The sequence below is a fragment of the Vigna angularis genome, chromosome 4 (genome assembly GCF_016808095.1).
Source record: "Vigna angularis cultivar LongXiaoDou No.4 chromosome 4, ASM1680809v1, whole genome shotgun sequence".
NCBI classification, from domain to species: domain Eukaryota; kingdom Viridiplantae; phylum Streptophyta; class Magnoliopsida; order Fabales; family Fabaceae; genus Vigna; species Vigna angularis.
Genome location: NC_068973.1, coordinates 28,191,140 through 28,211,416, shown reverse-complemented (window position 1 = coordinate 28,211,416; position 20,277 = coordinate 28,191,140). Strand labels below are relative to the sequence as shown.

Below are 20,277 nucleotides of genomic sequence, written 5' to 3'. Positions count from 1 at the left end.
TTTTTTTTATAAAAAAACTGAGATTCTAAGAATTTATAAGAATATTTTATTATAAATTGTCAAATTTCAAATAAAAAATAAAAAATGATTTTTTTTTACATTCTCCTCTTTGTGTAGTCTTATTTTCTCTCCCATTACTCGTTCTATTATGCTCTCTGTTCTTTCTTGTCACTCTCCCATCTCTCTCGCTTATCTCATATATCAACCTCGATGAGTTGTAATTTACTGTTTTTGATTTCATCTGCAAATAATACCTGTTGTAATTAGTAGGTGGCTGCATCAGGTCTTCAGGCTCTAATTCGTGTCTGGCCAGTGATATTGCTATTACATCACACGCAGTACAAGACATGATCAAAAGAAAATAAAGTTGCCAGGAGAGTTTTAGATAACATTCCCTCGACCAGTTGTAGAAAAGTAGGTACACTTTGTTTTAAACACGTTATATGTTATGCAATATATCGGAAATTTGGATGATACACTTTGTTTTCTTCTGTTCTTGTAGTAAGAAAACTAGGTTCAACGAATCTTCAGCTCGTTTATAAAACCAAGAATAATTTGGAGGGGGGTTTCACTTTAAAAAATAACTATAACACATCACAAGCTTATTTAAGTCCACTCATTTCCCCCCGAAATTTAAAATAAGCAAACTAATACCTAGTGAAGCCACACTCCACGGAACTATTTTGTGGTGATTAGCAAACTTTAATTGATGGAAATGAACTTATTCGATATTAATTGAAGACACAGCTGATGTGATTTCATATGTTCGGGGGTCCGCATTTTCTAAACAAACGCCACAAGGATCTTCTTTAACCAACAAGGCAAGAACATTATGTGAACTCCATATTTTTGTCACATTGCTGCTAGAATTGCCCAAACAAACAGCAAAGACTGCATCAAATCCTCCTGCCCCTGGCACTCCAGCCAACAGTACTCCTTCCAAGTTCAATGTACCATCTAGAAGTTGCGTTTGTGATTCTGGTTCAATCTGTACACGTTGGAACGAAACTTGTAAGTTTTTAAAATAACGAATCCCTTAGAAGAATGAGTTTCTAACACCAAACCTCAGACAATAATTGAATAGTTCAAGGAAATATAGTAATTATGCTCAATAAACACAGTCTAAATCTAATATAATCCATTAAACATCAATTTCCTGATCGATTCAAGGGGTTCATAATTGACAAGTTGAAACAAAACAACTCTTTTAAGTTTACCTCAACCAGAGTTGTGACACTCCTGAATACTAAAAGATATAACCCCAATCTGAAAGATGTTAAATGATCCATGACTTTTTGTTGATTTGCAATGGGGTGGGCAGTGGTTTGAAGGCTACTGTAACAAGAAAAGCCTAATAAAAGTTATCTTATTTTTTGTTTTATGTTACAGAAATGATCTTCTTTTAACATGTCTAACGTGCCCCTTCAACGAAGAGCTCTTTAGGTTTGAACTGTGGACAGTGCACAACCCACCAACCTTGTGTTGCAATTCAAATTTTTAAACGGATGAAGGTGCTGAGGATTTAACTCTAGACCACTTGGTCATATAGGCTCTAGAAACATGCTATGAACGATCTCAAAAGTAATCATTTATGATATAGGTAGTAAATTGTACTTTCTAACCCAACACGAATAAAGTAATCATTTGGGAGTGAAAGAAATCTTGATATGGGACTTTTTTCAGTTCTTGATTGACAGTGTATGTGTATCATAGCCATGCATGCTATGGAATGCACAGATAGCAAGTAGACTGACCACAGTGGAATTAAATCCAACTGTCATACTTCCGTGTGAATCATTGGGATGGCCTATATTATTTGCAAGTAAATTGTGAAAATTAGATGTATGATCATTCTTACTGATAGGAAGATAAGAGATCTGGATCTAAAGAGGTATGGATAAATCAAAATCATTAATTTTCAATCGAGAAACGTATATGTATGATATAGATCAGCATCATACGAACAGAGAACAATAAAAATAAGTGCTATGGTTAAATGAACTTACCGGAACGCCTGCAGACTCACCCATCAGGCGCATATGATATCTAATCATCAGCATGGCATCTTTTGCACTAAGCAGCGCTTTAATTACTGCTTCTTTGTTAGGTTCAGAAGATAGTTCTATCCACTGATAAAGCAATTTGAATTTCAAAGTTAAAAAACCCAAATAAAAAGAGAGAAGTTATGTGAAAAAAAATCATAGAACTTGACAAAATAAAATAGACGTCTCAAATAAGAAATCATATAACAACTGAACTTGTGATTTACAACCTGAAACAGAAATCCCGACTACAATGACTACAGAACTTGAAATTAAGTCGACAAGAATCATAGAATTATCCCACATGGGTGCTTCTTGATAGTCACAATATCAAATTTAATTTCTAGCAATGAGAAGCAATGTAGGAATAACCTATGTTGATTGCTCCTCCGTCTCTTAACGCAAAAGAAACTTTTCAATTTCACCCTCTGCCTTCCTCCCTCACAAAGAGTCAGCTCCCCTTCAAACTGGGGTGAAAAACTAGTAGATGTATTTCCAATATAATGTTTAAATCGATCTCATTTACATGAACACTCCATTGCTCATTTCTAAGTGTTACAAAACTGACATTAAGGTTGGGCCACAATTTTTTACATCGTTCCATAATTATAAGACTTGAGTTTATTGTGAACTATGAAGTTTGTAAGATATATTGTGTTTTATGTTAATTAGGAAAATATAGACATTTGATATTATTTGATATTGGTAGGTAGATATTGTTTGTAACTATCTTCCATTTACCATATTTATGTTTCGTTACTGTGAGAAATAGAGAAGATTGGGAGAAAATATCCCTTCTGTGTTTTGCATACACATAGGGTAGTTTATTTATATTGTAGGGTATGGGCCAATGCCCTTAATACAGAATAGGCTGAGCCCAAATAACAGAAACTCACATCTTAACATCTAACACTCCTCCTCAAGCTGGAGCATATAAATCATATGTTCCAAGCTTGTTACAAAGATAATCAATTCTAGGTCCTTGTAAGGACTTAGTGAATATGTCTGCCAACTGGTTGCTTGAGTTAACGAACTCAGTCTTGATATCTCCGGATATGATTTTTTCTCGAATGAAATGACAATCAACTTCAATGTACTTGGTTCTCTCATGGAAGACAGGGTTAGAGCTAATATGGAGAGCATCTTGATTATCACATATAAGTGTCATGTGAGTGACATCTCCAAATTTCAATTCACTAAGCAATTGTTTAAGCCACACAAGCTCACAAGTAGCTGATGCCATAGCTCTATATTCTGCTTCTGCACTGGACCTTGCCACAACACTTTGCTTCTTACTTTTCCAAGATATCAGGTTGCCACCAATAGAGACACAATATCCAGAAGTAGACCTCCTATCAGAAGGGGAACCAGCCCAATCAGCATCTGAATAGCAAACGATTTTTGTATCGTTGTTAGGACCATATAGCAAACCTTTTCCAGGTGATCCTTTAATATACTTCAATATGCAAACAACTGGATCCCAATGGTCTTCATATGGAGAGTTTAGAAATTGACTCACCACACTAACTGCGAAGGAAATGTCAGGACGCGTAACAGTAAGATAGTTTAATTTACCAACTAATCTTCTGTACCGTTCAGGATCTGAGAAAGGCTCCCCCTGATTTGGTAGGAGTTTGATGTTAGGGTCCATAGGTGTCTCAACAGATTTACACTTCATTCACCATGTTTCCTCCAAGATGTCTAATGCATACTTCCTCTGAGATATGACAATACCAGCATTGGATTGTGCTACTTCAATACCCAAAAAGTACCGGAGTTTGCCAAGATCTTTGGTTTGAAAATGGTGACAAAGGTGCTGTTTCATCTGAGAGATGCCAAGATAGTTGCTTCCAGTGAGAACAATGTCATCGACATACACTATTAAGTAGATACATCCAGCACTTGAGTGGCGATAGAACACTGAATGATCCGCTTCACTGCGAGACATACCAAATTGTTGAACAACACAGCTGAATTTACCAAACCAGGCCCGAGGAGGCTGTTTTAGGCCATATAAGGATTTGCGAAGACGACATACCAATCCAGATGACTCCCCCTGAGCAACAAAGCCAGGCGGTTGCTCCATATAAATTTCTTCATGCAAATCACCATTAAGGAAAGCATTTTTGACATCAAGTTGGTAAAGAGACCATTGTTGAAGAGCGGCCATGGCAATGAATAGGCAAACAGAGGTCATTTTTGCCACTGGAGAAAAAGTATCACCATAATCCAAACCAAAAATCTGTGTGTGGCAACCAGTCGAGCTTTCAAACGATCAATTGTGCCATCAGGGCCAACCTTGATAGCATACACCCACCTGCAACCAACAACAGACTTTTCAGATGGTAATTGGACAAGCTCCCAAGTTCCACTTTTCTGTAAAGCCCTTAATTCATCCAGCATAGCTTGACGCCAGCCTGGATGAGTTAAGGCATCACCCACATACTTGGGAATTGACACAGAAGAAATGGATGAGAGACAAGTGTAAAAAGATGGAGATAATTTGTGGTAACTAAGAACAGTATAATGGGGGGAAGGGTTACGGGTAGAGCGTATACCTTTACGGAGGACAATAGGCAGGTCAGACTCATTTGCTGGAGCCGGAGGAGACACAGGAGGCGGCACTGGAAGTGAGTCATGAGTTAGACAATTGCGGCGACTATAAACCTGAAGGGGTTGTGGTGAAGGACGATCCTGTGGTGAATGAGAGTCTAAAGAAGGAGGAGACAAAATGGGTGGAGCATCACCAAGAGGATCACAGATAATAGGAATATCAACAGTAGCAGGTAGAGGTACAGAACTAGAAGATAGATGTGAAAAGTAAAAAGAAGATTGGGAGAAAATATCCCTTCTGTGTTTTGCATACACATAGGGTAGTTTATTTATATTGTAGGATATGGGCCAATGCCCTTAATACAGAATAGGCTGAACCCAAATAACAGAAACTCACATCTTAACATCTAACAGTTACCATATATACCTATATCATTCTTCATTATAAATATAGTTACCCTATGTTACGTATCCGAGTAGGAAACGTAATCAGAACAACCTCTCACACACTCAAAGTAAGCAAAATAATAATGAAAGAATGGACTTGAACGAATGAATATCTTTTATTGATGGTAATATCTGAATAAACAAAAGTAAACAATAATTGGAAGCATAACCTCCATCAATTATTTGGGAGGATAACCTCCCTCACAAGACAATAATGTCTGTCACAAAACTCAATAATCAAAAGCATACATTTAACCCTAGACTCTCCCTTTATTTATACTAATTATTTTCTAAATAAAATGTTTCCCTAGAATAGAATATTTCCCTAGAATAAAATATTTTCCTAGAATAAAATCTTTCCCTAAAATAAAATATGAATATTGTTCTAAATAAAATATTTCCCTAAGATATATTCTTATTTACTATAATTATTTCTAAATATTTCCCGCCTATCCTAACTATTGTCCCAGTTAGGATAGTCACTCTTCAACCGATCGGGTCCAACTCCCGTTCGGCTTTGCTTCCCCTACCTCCTACCGTTCGGCTCCCGCTCTTCAGCACCGTTCAGCTAGACCTCTCCACGCCTTCCACTGTTCGGCTACCGTTCGGCCTTTACCGTCAATACCGTTCGGTCTCACTTCCCTTCTACCTTCCTTCTCCTTCTCGTATACTTTCCAAACCTTATTATTACCCGCTACCTTATACCGTAACATTACACCCTGCTGCAAAACAACCTTGTCCTCAAGGTTGGAACTGTGAAACTTGATCTCTTGGCTTCTCTTCATCATCGTGTTACCATATGAAGGGTACTCACTGGCTGTTGCCCTCTAATTGAGGTCTAGAGGTTTAGGTGGTGGTAAAACCTCCTCTAATGTCTTCCACTCTTTGTCCAACATTCTGGTCACCACTTTTCCAGAATCATAAGCCCTGAGGAATTGGTCTTTGATGTCTTTTAGTACTTTACGTCGCTCTCTCCCTTCGGCTAGTGTATCAAAAACTGCAAACTCCCTATTCTTTTCACTGGCCCACCTTCTTACATAATCCATTGTTCTCTCCAGGGTATTGATTCTTTCATCTGCCCTTCCTTCCAAAGCCTTCATTCTTCCTTCCTATACTAGCCCGATCGGTTCCGGCAATTTTCTCACGTTCGGTTCTGCTCGTCCTCTAACGTTCGAATCCGTCAGTCCGCTACCGTTCAGTTCCAGTAGTCCCTTCCCATTCAGCTCGGTAAGTCCTCTGTCTTTAGGTTCCACCCGTTCTCTCACGTTCGCATCCAGCAGACTGCTACCGTTCGGTTCTGGCAGTCCTTTCGCATTCAAATCCGTCAGTCCGCTACCGTTCGGTTCCAGCAGTCCCTTCCCATTCGGCTCGGTAAGTCCTCTCTCTTTAGGTTCCGCCCGTTCTCTCACATTCGGATCCAGCAGTCTGCTACCGCTCGGTTCTGGTAGTCCTTTCGCGTTCGATTCCGAAAGTCCTTTCCCGTTCGGAGTTTGGACGTATTCTTCCACGATCCCCGACTGCTTACTGGCCGCGATTCTTTCGAAGATTGACCCCGTGTTTCTTTCTACGAATCGGATCACCATCGCCTCCTTTAAACCTTCCCAAGAATAATTCTTGGCTTTCCCCTTCCAAAATCTGAACTAGTATCCGGCCTTTTCCTCCATACTAATGTAGGCTAGGCGCACCTTCTCTTCCTCCAACACCCCTTGTAGTTCAAAAAAATTTTCAGCTCTATTGATCCAATTCAACGGATCAAACACCGTCAAAAATGGGTAGCTCTACCATTTTCCTCCAATTTGGTTGCTCCTCGTGGCATCCACCATCTCTCTCGCCTCCCCCTTCCTCTCGCCGGTCCTCCCTTCTCCCGTTGACAGACCCCTGGCTTCCATCCGAATTTCCATCTAGATGTCGGGCTCGCCCTCCCATCATCCTCAGCAGTTCTTGCAAATCCTTGCAGAGTGCTGCTGATTCCGCCGCCCTGGACATCTCCATGTTTTCCAGTTTCAGCCCCATGCCATCAAGTCTTCCTTCGATCGCTTTAACCCTAGACTCTCCATTTATTTATACTAATTATTTCCTAAATAAAATATTTCCCTAGAATAAATTATTTCCCTAGAATAAAATATTTCCCTAGAATAAAATATTTCCCTAAAATAAAATCTTTCCCTAGAATAAAATACGAATATTGTTCTAAATAAAATATTTCCCTAAGATATATTCTTATTTACTATAATTATTTCTAAATATTTCCCGCCTATCCTAACTGTTGTCCCAGTTAGGATAGTCACTCTTCAACCGATCGGGTCCAACTCCCGATCGGCTTTGCTTCCCCTGCCTCCTACCGTTCGGCTCCCGCTCTTCACCACCTTCCACAGTTCGGCTAGACCTCTCCACGCCTTCCACCGTTTGGCTACCGTTCGGCCTTTACCGTCAATACCGTTCAGCCTCACTTCCCTCCTACCTTCCTTCTCCTTCTCATATACTTCCCAAACCTTATTATTACCCTTTACCTTATACCGTAACACATCAAGACTTAGTTCATTAACTGAAAGGATCAGTTAGCAAGTATTTTCACTAAGCCTTTAAGAAGACTGAAAATCGATTATATTTATAACAAGCTTAGTACATACGATTTATATGCATCAACTTGAGAGGGGTGTTAGATATACTGTGTTTTATGTTAATTAAGGAAACATAGACATTTCATATTGTTTGTAACAATATTTTCTATTTACCATATTTATGTTTGGTTGCCATATATACTTATATCATTCTTCATTATAAATATAATTATCCTATGTGTATTTTAGACACAAGGGAAATTAACCCTATAATTAGTTTTTCTCTATATTCAACAAAGTTCATAATTCTCAGGCAACAAGGCCATATCAAGTATGAAGGATGTCAGGATAAGAGAACTGTATCAGCAAAGATGTACCACTTAATCAAAAACTGTCAAAAAGAACGGTAAAAGGCTAATCCAGTACAAAGAATATCATAGGGAAACAACGTTTATGTTATCTGATTCTGACAGGAAGAATTCTCAAGCAATTTACTCTAGTTGCATAAGTATACAAATTCTGAATCAGAATCACTCCATTAAATTGATGTCACAACTGATTACCAAGAAATACCTTGTCTGATCTGAGGATGCTGCAGTTTTCAATCACAGACTTATATGCATTCCATTGCTCCTTCGCTAATTTGCTTAAAAGGTTTAATTGTATTTCCAATGCTGAATTTGCCTCTGACAATTTTCTCCATGTGTCCAGGGATTTATGAGGGTCAGACTTTTGCCATTTTTTGACAGCCCCAACCATCGATGGCGTAGATGATCCACCAGTTCCAGGTTCTCCTAGTAACTAGAAAAGACAAGATATCAATCAGCCTTAGAGACAAGAGAATTCATGTCATATAATATGGCCGAAACACATTTGGAAACCCTCAATATTATTCATTTGCAGATACTGATATCACTGTGTTGCCACTACCATGGCTGGATTTGCAATGAAAGGTAATAAGGTAAATACTGAAACAGAAACAAATATAACAGGGTTCGCAAGAGACGCTATAATCTTCATAACTGGTCTCAATATGCAGATGAGGACAGAAAACAATCAAATTGTCTTATGTATCTTTCAGGTTCGTTACGTATAAAGTTTGAAACCACCTAACTGATTTTTAAGTAATATACATTCAGAAAATATTCAAAATAATCGAGGCTCTCTGTTTTCAAAAATGTCATATGACGCTATTCAAAACTAGGCTAGTGAACTTGAATTTAATTGTATTATTGCAAAAAAGAATTAAAATTCTGTCACTTCGGTCATCATATGCAAATGCATTTCAAGGTTTACATAGGATGCACATAGAAAAGTTCAACGAGATAAAACAACATAAAAAGATATTAAAAATGAACACTGTTAATGGATTTTAGCTCCCAAATATCAGATTCTTGTTAACCAAAAATTAGATTTCCTCCACATGATTGTCATAAGAAACTGTACTCTAGAAGCTTAAGAAAATGACAGCACCGAATTTCCACATATAGGAAGAACCCAAGTACTCACGTTAAAAGACAACATCTAATCAAATGAAAGCTCAGAACTTTAGTCATTGTAAAATGCATTTGGTAATCATGAGTCTAAAATGTGGATTGCAGAAAATGATAAGCAATTCATGGAATTCTGAAAAGCCTAGAGGAATCCTAAAAGGAGAAGACTCTATCTAGCAAGCAACACACCATTATTTATGTTAGATATATTGTGTTTTATGTTAATTAGAGAAACATAAACCTTTGCTATTGTTTGATATTGTTGATATTACGTTTTGTTGCCATATATACGTGTATCATTGTCATTACAAATATATTACCTTATGTGTGTTTTAGAGAGAAGGGAGATTAATCCTATACTTAGTTTTACAATATTCAACTTTTCTTGTTTTTCTATTAAAAGAAGGTTGTGTATAGAAACGAAATGTATAAACAGCGTCAGGACTTGGGTGCATCCCACCATAACCACCCTTTCAACCAGAAGAGAGACAGTAGGGGATGAGGGAGGTGGGGCAAGGAGTAAGTGCCCATAGCCATTTTTAGGACATAAATGTAGTAAAATAAGCAAGATTAAGTAGCTTACAAGAGTCATCAAAGGTGGTAAAGAGAACTCAATCGTGTCATGATCCCATTTTCCTCTAATAATTTCATTGAGAACATCTGGTAAAGGCAGAGCTTTATCTGCAATCTACGATGTCAATAAAACAAAAGACAATGAAGTTATTGATGTTTGTGGAACAGTGCTACAAATTCCAACAGAAAATTTGCTTAGTGCAAGACAAAACCAACAGAAGAATCCTAGCATGTTTGTATTAACAATTGGGAAAAAACACAGATTGCAATGCATGGTAGTGGCTACTTATTATATGAAAATATTTTTCACGAAAATTTAAAAACTCAAAGATAATAGTTGTCAATGATCTCTAGATGGAACCCAACCATGGGTCAAACAAACCAGGGAGGGTGCATTATGCCAGTTCCATAACATTTGCATTCTTAGCTGAATGCACGTCTTTATATGCAGAGTGAGATCTACTTACTCCACACTATGTCTGTTCAAAGACATTAAATTTTACCAATCCAATTGCCAAATTGAAAGCACTCATTACAATAGTCCAATCAACAAAAAATTATAAAATTTTAAAATTAATTGATAATTCATCAAATATTTTCAACTTAACACAACCTCTTTTTCTAAAATACAAGTCAATGTCATCCATAAGATTACAAACCAACAAATGTCTAATGTATCTAAAACTTAATGTTAATGAGCATTGTAATAATATGACAAGATTCTATCTTAAAAATTACAAGATTAAAGGGTTTGATGGGTGAAATTTAATGTCTATGAAAAAAAAAATTAAACAGGATGTGAGAGGAAGACCTGGGTGGAAGAAATCACTTCTGGTGAAAACCGCACATACCGCTGACTGCCATACACAGCTGAACTGACATCAAACCCACTGCCTACTTTCCCCTGTGCAATACAATGTGCAGTTTGAGCAATTTTATGCACCATATCAAGATCTGTGACATCTTTCCTTTCCCGGTGATCCTTCGAAGAGGAAATCTTCACAACATCCAGATAATGAAGTAAGGCAGCAACTACAGCCGTAGTCATCGCTGCAGATGAGCCCAAACCAGTTTTAGCCACTTCAGGCTTACAATTTCCCCCATCAGCACTATCAGCATTGAAAGTAATGGAGGAAAAAGGTGGAAGTGAGGCCAACGATTCTGGCGTCAAAGGGAGTCCACGTCTCTCAATCTGCAGAAGCGTTTATTAACAAATAATTAGTTGGTCAAAACTTTTAAATGCTCAAATCATGAAAACAAAGGGCAAATTACCTCATTCCTGTACGAATAAAAATCATTGGAACCCAAAATTGTTATGTCAAGACCTACAAGATCAATCCAGTTACAAAATCGAACGTTCAAACCTGCTTTTTTTTTAATTTTTCAAAAAGGCGAAGAAGCGTGATATCACCTTGTAAAAGCAGTTTGTGCAACACATCCTTTTTACTCTGGTCAAAAGTAGCATAAGCAGCAGCCACCGAATACTGCACCGCGTATTCCACAAAAGGATTTCTCGTATCACTGAAATGATGAACCAATCAAAGAAATTACATCAAACATTGAGAAACCAGAAAGAGCACAGTAATAAAGCGACCAAACATACAATTTCTACATTGCTTGCTAACTGTGAAACAATTAATCTGAAACGGAAAATATGCCTTGAGGAAACGGTTTGGATGTCAAGATTTTTAAGCCCAAGTTTGTAAAGAGCTTCTCTGGAAAGCTGAGGAGAGGTTAACCTGACATCCGTCCATGCCTGAATGAAAATCAATAAGAGAAGTGAGTAAAAGATAAAAACAATAATGCGAAGAGAGAAGAAGAAGAAGAAAAAGAGGTATAGACAGACCCATGCCCAGGAATCGGATTTGATTTCGTGGTGAAGGGGTTTGATGATGGCGTAAAAGCGAGCGTTTGTACTGAGGACAAGTCCTGAGTTGGGTCGCTCCAAAATGAGGTAACCGCCGGTCATTAACACTTTTCCAGGAGCTGAAGTAACAATCCTGTCAATCTCAATTTTAGTTCGCAACTACCACAAATTCAATTCAATTGAACAATGATCAAAAGTGCAAAACAATGTGATTAGTTGTTGACTTACTCGGCCATCGTTGCTATTCAACTCGAAATGGCTTAAACTGTTGCTGTAGACGCGATGTGATCACCACCACCTTGTTTCTGTTTCAGACAGTGAAGAAGAACCAGAACAAATAATCAATGGCCTCGCGTTGCACGTGGCGGGTGTAGGTGCAGTTGTCACAGTAGTAGTAAATTCATTCTACTGTTCCACATTCCAATACTACGTCTTCAAATTAACTGGGATGTGTTTCTGGGCCGTACTTTTCTTACATAAATTTCTAGGCTTTATCGTCTTGCACCCCATCATTTTTAGCCGCACTTCCATAATTTTTAAATGACTACTTTACCCTTTATAAAAGTAACTTCTGAATTATGTATATCTAAAATATTTAAGAACTATTTTTTTTTAATTTTCAGAACAAAATTTTTTGAAATATGATTTTTAGAACAAAATTTTTAGAATATATAAAATTCATTTCGGAATGAGCTTTCTAAAATGGAATTTCCATATCAAACATTCTGTAATACATCTGAATCATTTCAAAATAAGATTTTTAAAACAATCTTTCCAAATACAAGGTTTTTGGAACACATGAGATGAATTCCTTTTTGCAATTCGTTCTCTCGTTCAATTTTTTTGCAGCGGCAATGGTGTGGCAGTGGTGATGTTATGCAGAGAAGGATATATATTATGGGGGTGCAGTTAGTGATAATAGGAGTGCAAGAAGAAGAAGAAGAAAAAACATAAATATGGGTAAGGCTATATATAGTTCATTATATTTATTTGTCATTTGTTTTTATCAGTAAAATTTATATTTTATAAAATATTTTTAATTAAGTTATAAATTTTTTCACAACATTTTATAATTAAGAAAGAGGACAAACATTATAGCAGGTTATTTAAATATTACCTGTAATCACCTATATACAAATTTCAAGACGACGGTTCCATTTTGATTTTGTTTTACGACCTCCCCACTCAAATGATATATAGATGCAAATTTAGAAGATGAAAATACTAAGCTTCCAAAAGAGTTAGACCTTGTGAGTACTAATTTAAAATTTAGGTGAAGATTAATTGTAATAAGGTTGAGTACTAATTTAAAATTTATGCCAATGTTTAGTCCATTACAATTTACAATTAATTGTAGTTGTGGGTATTTCTTTTAACCCTTGTTTTAATATTAAAAGTAGGTAAGATGAATAAAGATAATAATAAAAAATTTCTAAATTTTAATGCATCTATATCTTCAAAATACAGATAATAATGGTAGATTTTCGAGTTCCATAAGGTAGGAAGAAACAAACAAAGAAAGGTTGAAAAAGAAAAAAAAATGAAGAAATAAATGAGAAATTGAATTAAAAGATATTTTAAAAGTTACTTGTTTCAAGAGACATGAGAAGAGTTAAATTCGCATCCATTAAAAGAAAGAAGCTGAAAAATGAAAAAAACTACTTTAAATAAACACTTGATTACATATACACGAAACAATAAAACAATTATACTCTCAAATAAGTTGTGGTGTATTTTCCAACTATGGTTGGAGGCATAAAAGAAAGATTAATCACATTTGATGACAACTTCATGATTGATAGAGATATATAGAAGAAATGTAAAAAGTGGAAACATTACTGTATATTATGTTGATGATCGAGCACGAGGTTGTGGAAACTTTCGGGGAGAAGTTCGGCAGATTGGGCAGGAGGCGTTCAGTGGAAGCCATTCATCGATGCATTGTGCATGAAAGCAGTGTCCACATTCAGGTATGCTTTTCACTGTCTCTTTTGGCATGTACTCTGACAAACATATTGAGCACATTTTTTCCCCCTTCTTCGGTAACAGTCTGTTCTCACCAATAACTATTTTTGGGTACGATTCGATTGTGGGTCTGTCCAGGCCCGATACTGATGATGTGGGCCTTGAGCCTACTAGAGCCTCAAAATCTGCCACAGTTTCGTGAGTCCAAGGTCCATCATGGTTCCTCATTTTGAGCCAGCTGCAGATGCAACTCAATACTCCAAAGGAACATAACATAGCTGGTACCCCTATGCATATGGCTATGGCGTAACGGGCACCACGGGAAATTCCTGCACTCTTTAAATTAATGCTTAATTCTTCCACAACATAAGTCTAATGTATTCTCAGTGTAAATTTAATAAAAATTATTTTAAAACACCTGTCTATGACTACAAGACTTTCCTTTTTATTAGATTGTTTTTGTCTCAAATTTTCTCACTCAATTCCACTTTCTGCTCGGGAAAATCAAAGAATCCAGGAAAAAGATGAAACTAAGCTATGATTATGGTTAAATAGAAGGAAAATAATAATTTAAAAAATATATAATTCACCATATTATTTCTCTTGTTTTTACAATTTTTTTTTTCTTTAACAAAACCCTGTTACTTCTCACACTATATATAATATTTTTTCATTTTATTTAACTTATTTTTGTTTTGCCAGAAGCTTTTAATTATTTCTCATGTATTTATAAGTTTATTTTTAGTGCGTCATATATGTGAAACACCAAAAAATTATATTTTAGAAGTGGTGGTAGTCTAAAAATAGTGAGACTCAGTTATTTTAATATTAAACGGTTTTATTATAAATAATTTTGTTATAAACGAGATCAGGAAGACAATCGTAAGGAAAGCTCAACGGAAGGAGCTTTCACCTAGAACAGTAGAAGAGGAGAAATATCTCTTTTATCAGGAACGGGAGGGATTGGAAAAAGATCCAACGTCACCCGATCTGGAACCGACAACGCTATGCATGAAAGATCTCCAAATAAATAAAATTAGAAATGTTAAAGTAATAATAATAAAAAATATATATACAACATATATTACCATTCATAAAAGGCGGCAAGAGGGGTAGTGGAGAGTAAGATGTGGTGGTGGTGCTTTGCTTCAAGCATCGTTGCTTTTAACGATACCCATAATTTTGAAACCAACAATAAACGCTATACTCTCCAATTTCCCCATAAATTTTAAGTTTCGTTGCAATCTCATGCACTTGCTCTCTATTTGGATTTCGTATCCCAAATGCAAAAAGGGCCTCTAGTAGAGCAACTTGTTCTTTAGTAGGACTCCATCGTTTATATCCCAGCTTGTCTTGAACTTCCAAATTTTTGTTTATTTTTCTAAGAGACAAAAGTGAAGGAATATAATGTTTGTGTCAAAGAGGGTTGATACAATTAGTTTTCTTTTAACTCAATTTTTTCCATAGTCTAGTTTGAAGTCCAGTTTAGATCTACCAGAGCATTTTTAAAAAAATATATATATAACAAACATCTAGCCCTTTCACAAATCAAAATACCATACACAAGAAATTTATCCAATAATTTCCCATACTTCTCACGTATACCAATATTATTATTATTATTATTTTTAAATAACCGACATTGTGCCACAACCGGTAGCAACAACCAAAATTGTTGCTACAGTGAAAATGTTTGGCTATAACTAGAGTATTCCTCCGCGTTTAGCGACACTTGAGTCTCATAGTGGAGCGTGAGTTTGCTCTCCTTGAGTGTCCTTCGAGAGTGTCCTAATTTTGTGAGGAGCCTCTCTCTCTAAGTGTGCCTTTTGTTTTCGTATTCTTGTAAGTGTTTCATCCTCTCAATCTTTCGTTTTGTTCCTTCTTTCCTTTAAGCTTTCTTTTAATCCATGTTCTTTTGCATTTACGTTCGTTCCTTGTTCTTGTTATACTTGTTTATTTGTTTTGTTATTTCACCACTGTTCACTTTTTTTTATACTAATAAACTAATAATGGGGTATATAAGCTGGAAAACCGTTGTTAACCTCCCTTCGTTTGAAGGTATGATAGAGAAATTCGGATAGAACAATGCTACGTACCCTAAAAATTATTTTAACTTAAACAAATCATGGAGATAATCTTGTTGGACTTAGATCTAGTAAGATCCTTTGCGAGGACCGGATGATACATCTAAACTGGACTTCAAACTAGACTATGGACAAAATTAAGTTAAAAGAAAACTAATTGTATCAACCCTCTTTGACACAAACATAATATTCCTTCACTTTTGTCCCTTAGAAAAATGAACAAAAATTTAAAAAATTTGGAAGTTCAAGACAAGCTGGGATATAAACGATGGAGTCCTACTAAAGAACAAGTTGCTCTAATAGAGGCCCTTTTTGCATTTGGGATACAAAATCCAAATAGAGAGCAAGTGCACGAGATTGCAACGAAACTTAAAATTTATGGGGAAAAAGTGCTTAGACAATCCTTGGGTCAAGGGCAACAATCTCTACCAATCAATTTCTTGTTTTGAGCCGGTAAGTCGTTTCCTCTTTTTCCTCCGTACGTCTTGAACTATGATCATGCGACAAATTCTGTTTGCATGTATCTAGTAGCTTTTCTCTTCAATTCTTAGCTCAAATTAGGTTCTAAGGTTGATTTCCTATCACCAATTGGTGATTTGTAAGGTTTTCTAGAGTTGTCTTGCGGTGCAAGCATATGTCGAGGTTGCGTTGATCTGTGTTGTTGACTAGAGGTAAGGGAAGCTAGAGTTTCTTTAATTTATGTTAATTGTGCATGTTAGAGAAGGTATGAATATTGAAATATTTGAGTAAAATTATGTTATATGATTTGGAAGTATAGAAATCAATTATGTGGTGGATGTTTTGTGTGATGATGATTGATGTATGCTATGTGGAATTTGTTATATGTGTTTTGATGTTGGATTGGGTATTGATAAAGTGAAGTTTATTGATGGAATTATTTGGAAGCAAGTGTTAATCTTGGTTATAGGTTTTTGGTTTAAAATAAGGTTTAGAAGTGAAAACTTTGAGAGAAGTCTTGTGAACTGGTTTGTAGTATGTGAAGTTTGTTTTGAGTGTGTGGTGAGTGGTTAAGATGTTTAAAATGGATGAATTTGTGGGGAAAAGGTGTAATGATAGATAAGGTAGAGTTATACTTGGTTTAGAGTTCATTTTGAGAAAGTGAAGTACTGAAAATGAGAATTAGGGAACAAAGGTTCAAATGGTCAGTTGTAATAGTTTAGTTAAGTCAATTGTGACTTGTTTGAAGTCTTACGTTGCTGAAAAATGTGTCAAAAGTGATAAATCATGAATTGAGTCCTTAGATTGTTGAATTGTAAGTTTTGGGGTAGAAATTGGTTCATAAACACTTTAGATTGATGTTATGAAGGTTTAGAATCACTTAGTTAAGTCTAATTAGGTATATAAAACAATCTAGAGGTGTTAGAAGTTGGAAAAAATAGATAGAATTGGTATTTGGTGGTTGAGTTGCATATTTCTATAAAATTTCATTCTGCAGATTATGCAAACTCGCTGTGCGAATGGCGAGATGCTCTCTGCCAGGGCATTCGCACAACGAATAGACGCGTTGTGCGAATGGTTTGAGAGAGTTTCTCTATTTGATTATCCGCATGGCGATTTGGGACGTTATGCGAGGGGTTTAGGGTCTGATTCAATTAGGAGTTTATTCGCATAGCGAGTTTAATCGTTGTGCGAATGGTTATGAGGAGTGAGTTTGTTTAAGGATTCGCACAGTGAGTTGGGTCGATGTGCAAGAAACTTCTAGATTCGCTCTGTAAATGTGTGCGTTGTGCGAATGATCCAGGTTTAGTTCACTCTTTTCTTTTAGTCTTAAGTTGTTTTAAATGAATTGTTGAGTGTAATATGAAGTATGTTTAAGTTTGTCTTACATTACATAATTGGTTATTGTCACGAGTTATGTTATAAAGTAAAAGTATGTGATTTCAAAGTATGGTTGATGGACGTAATTCCATGATCCTCACCGAGAGGTTATATGGTGGTGTCCTATGTTGTGATCCAAAGTGAATTTTCTTTTTGAGATTCAACTATGTTTAAAATGAATGCAAGAGCTCAGTCTTGGGGATTATCCTGAAACTCCAATGGTCTTTCATTCTCAAGTAGAGAGGATTGATCCATGTCGTGAGGAGTAGCAGGAAGTCTTAGTCTTGGGTGCTTCTAGTATGATCCAAGGTGAGTGATATCGGACTAACCTCGTGAGTGTGGTAGGGTGAAACCCATTGACAATGGTTTTGCAAAACAGTAGAAGCCACCACGAGTGCACGACCCGCCATAGCTTGACAATCATTCTAAGTCCGGACAATCCATTCATAATAAGTGTTTTGCATAAAGGGTTTGATGATTGTGTAGTGATATGTTGGTTGTATATAACATGTTTTAAATGAGTTTATAATATATATATATATATATATATATATATATATATATATATATATATATATATATATATATATATATATATATATATATATATATATTGTTTCTCAATTGTAAACTAGTTTACTCTTGCATTTTCTGTGGTCTGTCTTTATTTATGATTTTTCTATTGTGATGATCACCTTAATGGTGTGAGCTTAGGGATACAATCTTTCAGTTGACTCAACGAGAGGTTGGGACTAAAGCTTGCAGAATAGGTTCTACTCTTATTTTTCAGGTGACGAATTTTATTCTTCAAAAGATTTATAATTCTGTTATATCATTATTAATGTAAAATTCATTTTAATAACTTATATTAAAATGAATATAAACATAAATTGCTACAATATTCGTTTGCTTCCTACGAAATTTCTAAAATATTGAATATATTTACCAGAAATGTTCATATCAATTTCAGTATTTGAACATTTAAGTATATGCTTTAGAATTTTCTAAAATGTAAATATATCTTTTTTAGACTCTCCTAAAATTTAAATATATTTTTTAGACATTTATTAGTATTAATACTAGATAAAAAAATTACACAAAAAACTTTTTTAAAACCATATTAATTATAACATTAGTTAAAATTCTTTTAATTACAAAAATCGGTATTAAAATTGCTGTCTTTTAACAAGTTTTTAATGTCTCATTATCAATAAAAACTAAATAATATAAAATAATTATAAAAAAGTATTTAACATATTTAAATTGTTTCACTTGCATAAATCACATTTTACCCCAATTTAATTTTTGATTTTACTAAATTAGAGAAATAAATTTGCTAAAAGTTTTCAGATAGACAGTGGGACGGGGACCTACCTTTCGAAGGGAAACCATAACAGTCAAGCTCAAAAGTCTCGTCACTCTTAAAGCCGCACCGGCCACCGTGGGACTCACACCTACCGCACGCCGGCGAATCCCACGAGAGACGCAGATCCTCGCCGAGTTCCGACGATGTGACTTGATCGTAAAACGGTGACTGCACAGGCACCTTCACCGTGGCCACGAAATCACACACGGAAGACAAGTGGCCAACCACAGTCGTAGAAGGCGTGGCGAAAACGGCGTACTTGGGAGAATCGCTCAGACAACCTATAGGACGGTATCGACGAACGAGGTTCGCCAAATTGACGGAGCAGTTGAAGAAGGTAAACTGCTGGTGGTAAACGGCACGGAAGGGAGAGGTGGAGAGATTGAGAGAGAGAAGACGTTTGGGGAGGCAGTTGTCGGGATCGTTGACCCACAGTTGCTGTGCGGCGTAGTTTATAGTTTGGATTTTGAGTGGGCCCCAATTTGGTAGGTTGAGGAGTGTTTGGGCGTTCTGGTTGCAGGAGACTATGAAGCCTGGGTATCCGCATGGTTCTGCGAGATTTCCTTCTATGCGGAAGGGAAATCGGATTACTGGCTCACCACCCTGGCAAACGCTGTCTGAACATGTCTCTATGTTTGCCAGTACTAGGGAAGGGTTCAAGAGGATGAAGAGCGAGAGTATGGGATTCGGGATTTTCATGTTTGGGAAAGTGCTGAGTGTTGACTTCAGCTTTCGATGAAATGTTCAGAGTGGTGCTAGACTGTTCAATATTCAGATAACTATATTCAGATTTTTATAGATATTATCAGGAGTAATGATGGTAAGGGGATTTTTGTTGATTTTGACATATGTGAGAAAAAAATAGTTATAAAAATTTATATCTGTAAAAGAAAAAACATGAGAAAAAAAATAATGAATAATAGTATCAAATAATTATTATTTTATCATTATATATTACATATCAATAAAATTCCATTGGTACCCAAACAATTAGTGTAGATAACGTACTGGGGATGGGTTTTACTGTGCGTCATCACGCTGGCAATTTGAATTATTGCTTGCTTGAAGAAGCATAAACATAGAAGAGAAGCAATTGAATGCACCACATGGGACTTAGGCTACATTCTTGTTGTGGTCTCAGGTTGTCTCCATTTTATAAATCTTTTGGGATTTCTGGATAGGCTTCAGTTTTATAAATCTTTTTAGAAGGCTTCAGTTTTATTAATGTTCATCTTTCATAATTTTAACAACTCATTTTTTCAATTTTTAATTTTAGTTTATTCCACTTTCAGGGTTTTAGCAGTGACAATTTCAAAACGAATTGGTTCAAATTAATTAGTTTTGATTCTTTATCATTTTGAAATCTTTAAAGAATCCTTTTGTCTCTTGTTATTAGTTTGAGAATTTTTATCCGCGAATAACATTGCAATCAGCATTTGGCTGTGGAAAAATGAGGGAGATGAGATGAGATAAAATGAAAAGCACAA

At 36.0% G+C, this 20,277-nt stretch overlaps 2 protein-coding genes across 2 annotated transcripts; both read right to left on the bottom strand.

The window, feature by feature from the left end:
- Positions 1–712: 712 nt before the first annotated feature.
- Positions 713–11,989, bottom strand: LOC108331767 (phosphomevalonate kinase, peroxisomal). The gene is made up of 10 exons (XM_017566684.2): positions 11,765–11,989; positions 11,516–11,669; positions 11,328–11,425; positions 11,081–11,190; positions 10,942–10,994; positions 10,481–10,861; positions 9,680–9,784; positions 8,177–8,404; positions 2,007–2,129; positions 713–988 (listed from the first exon to the last, which is right to left on the bottom strand). Exons 1-10 carry the CDS (start codon positions 11,770–11,772, stop codon positions 722–724), a joined length of 1,527 nt encoding a protein of 508 aa, XP_017422173.1. The 5' UTR covers positions 11,773–11,989; the 3' UTR covers positions 713–721.
- Positions 11,990–13,178: 1,189 nt separating this feature from the next.
- Positions 13,179–19,558, bottom strand: LOC108329895 (putative RING-H2 finger protein ATL21B). The gene is made up of 2 exons (XM_017564269.2): positions 18,799–19,558; positions 13,179–13,830 (listed from the first exon to the last, which is right to left on the bottom strand). The coding sequence occupies exons 1-2, from the start codon at positions 19,487–19,489 to the stop codon at positions 13,382–13,384; spliced, it is 1,140 nt and encodes a 379-aa protein (XP_017419758.1). The 5' UTR covers positions 19,490–19,558; the 3' UTR covers positions 13,179–13,381.
- Positions 19,559–20,277: the final 719 nt, after the last annotated feature.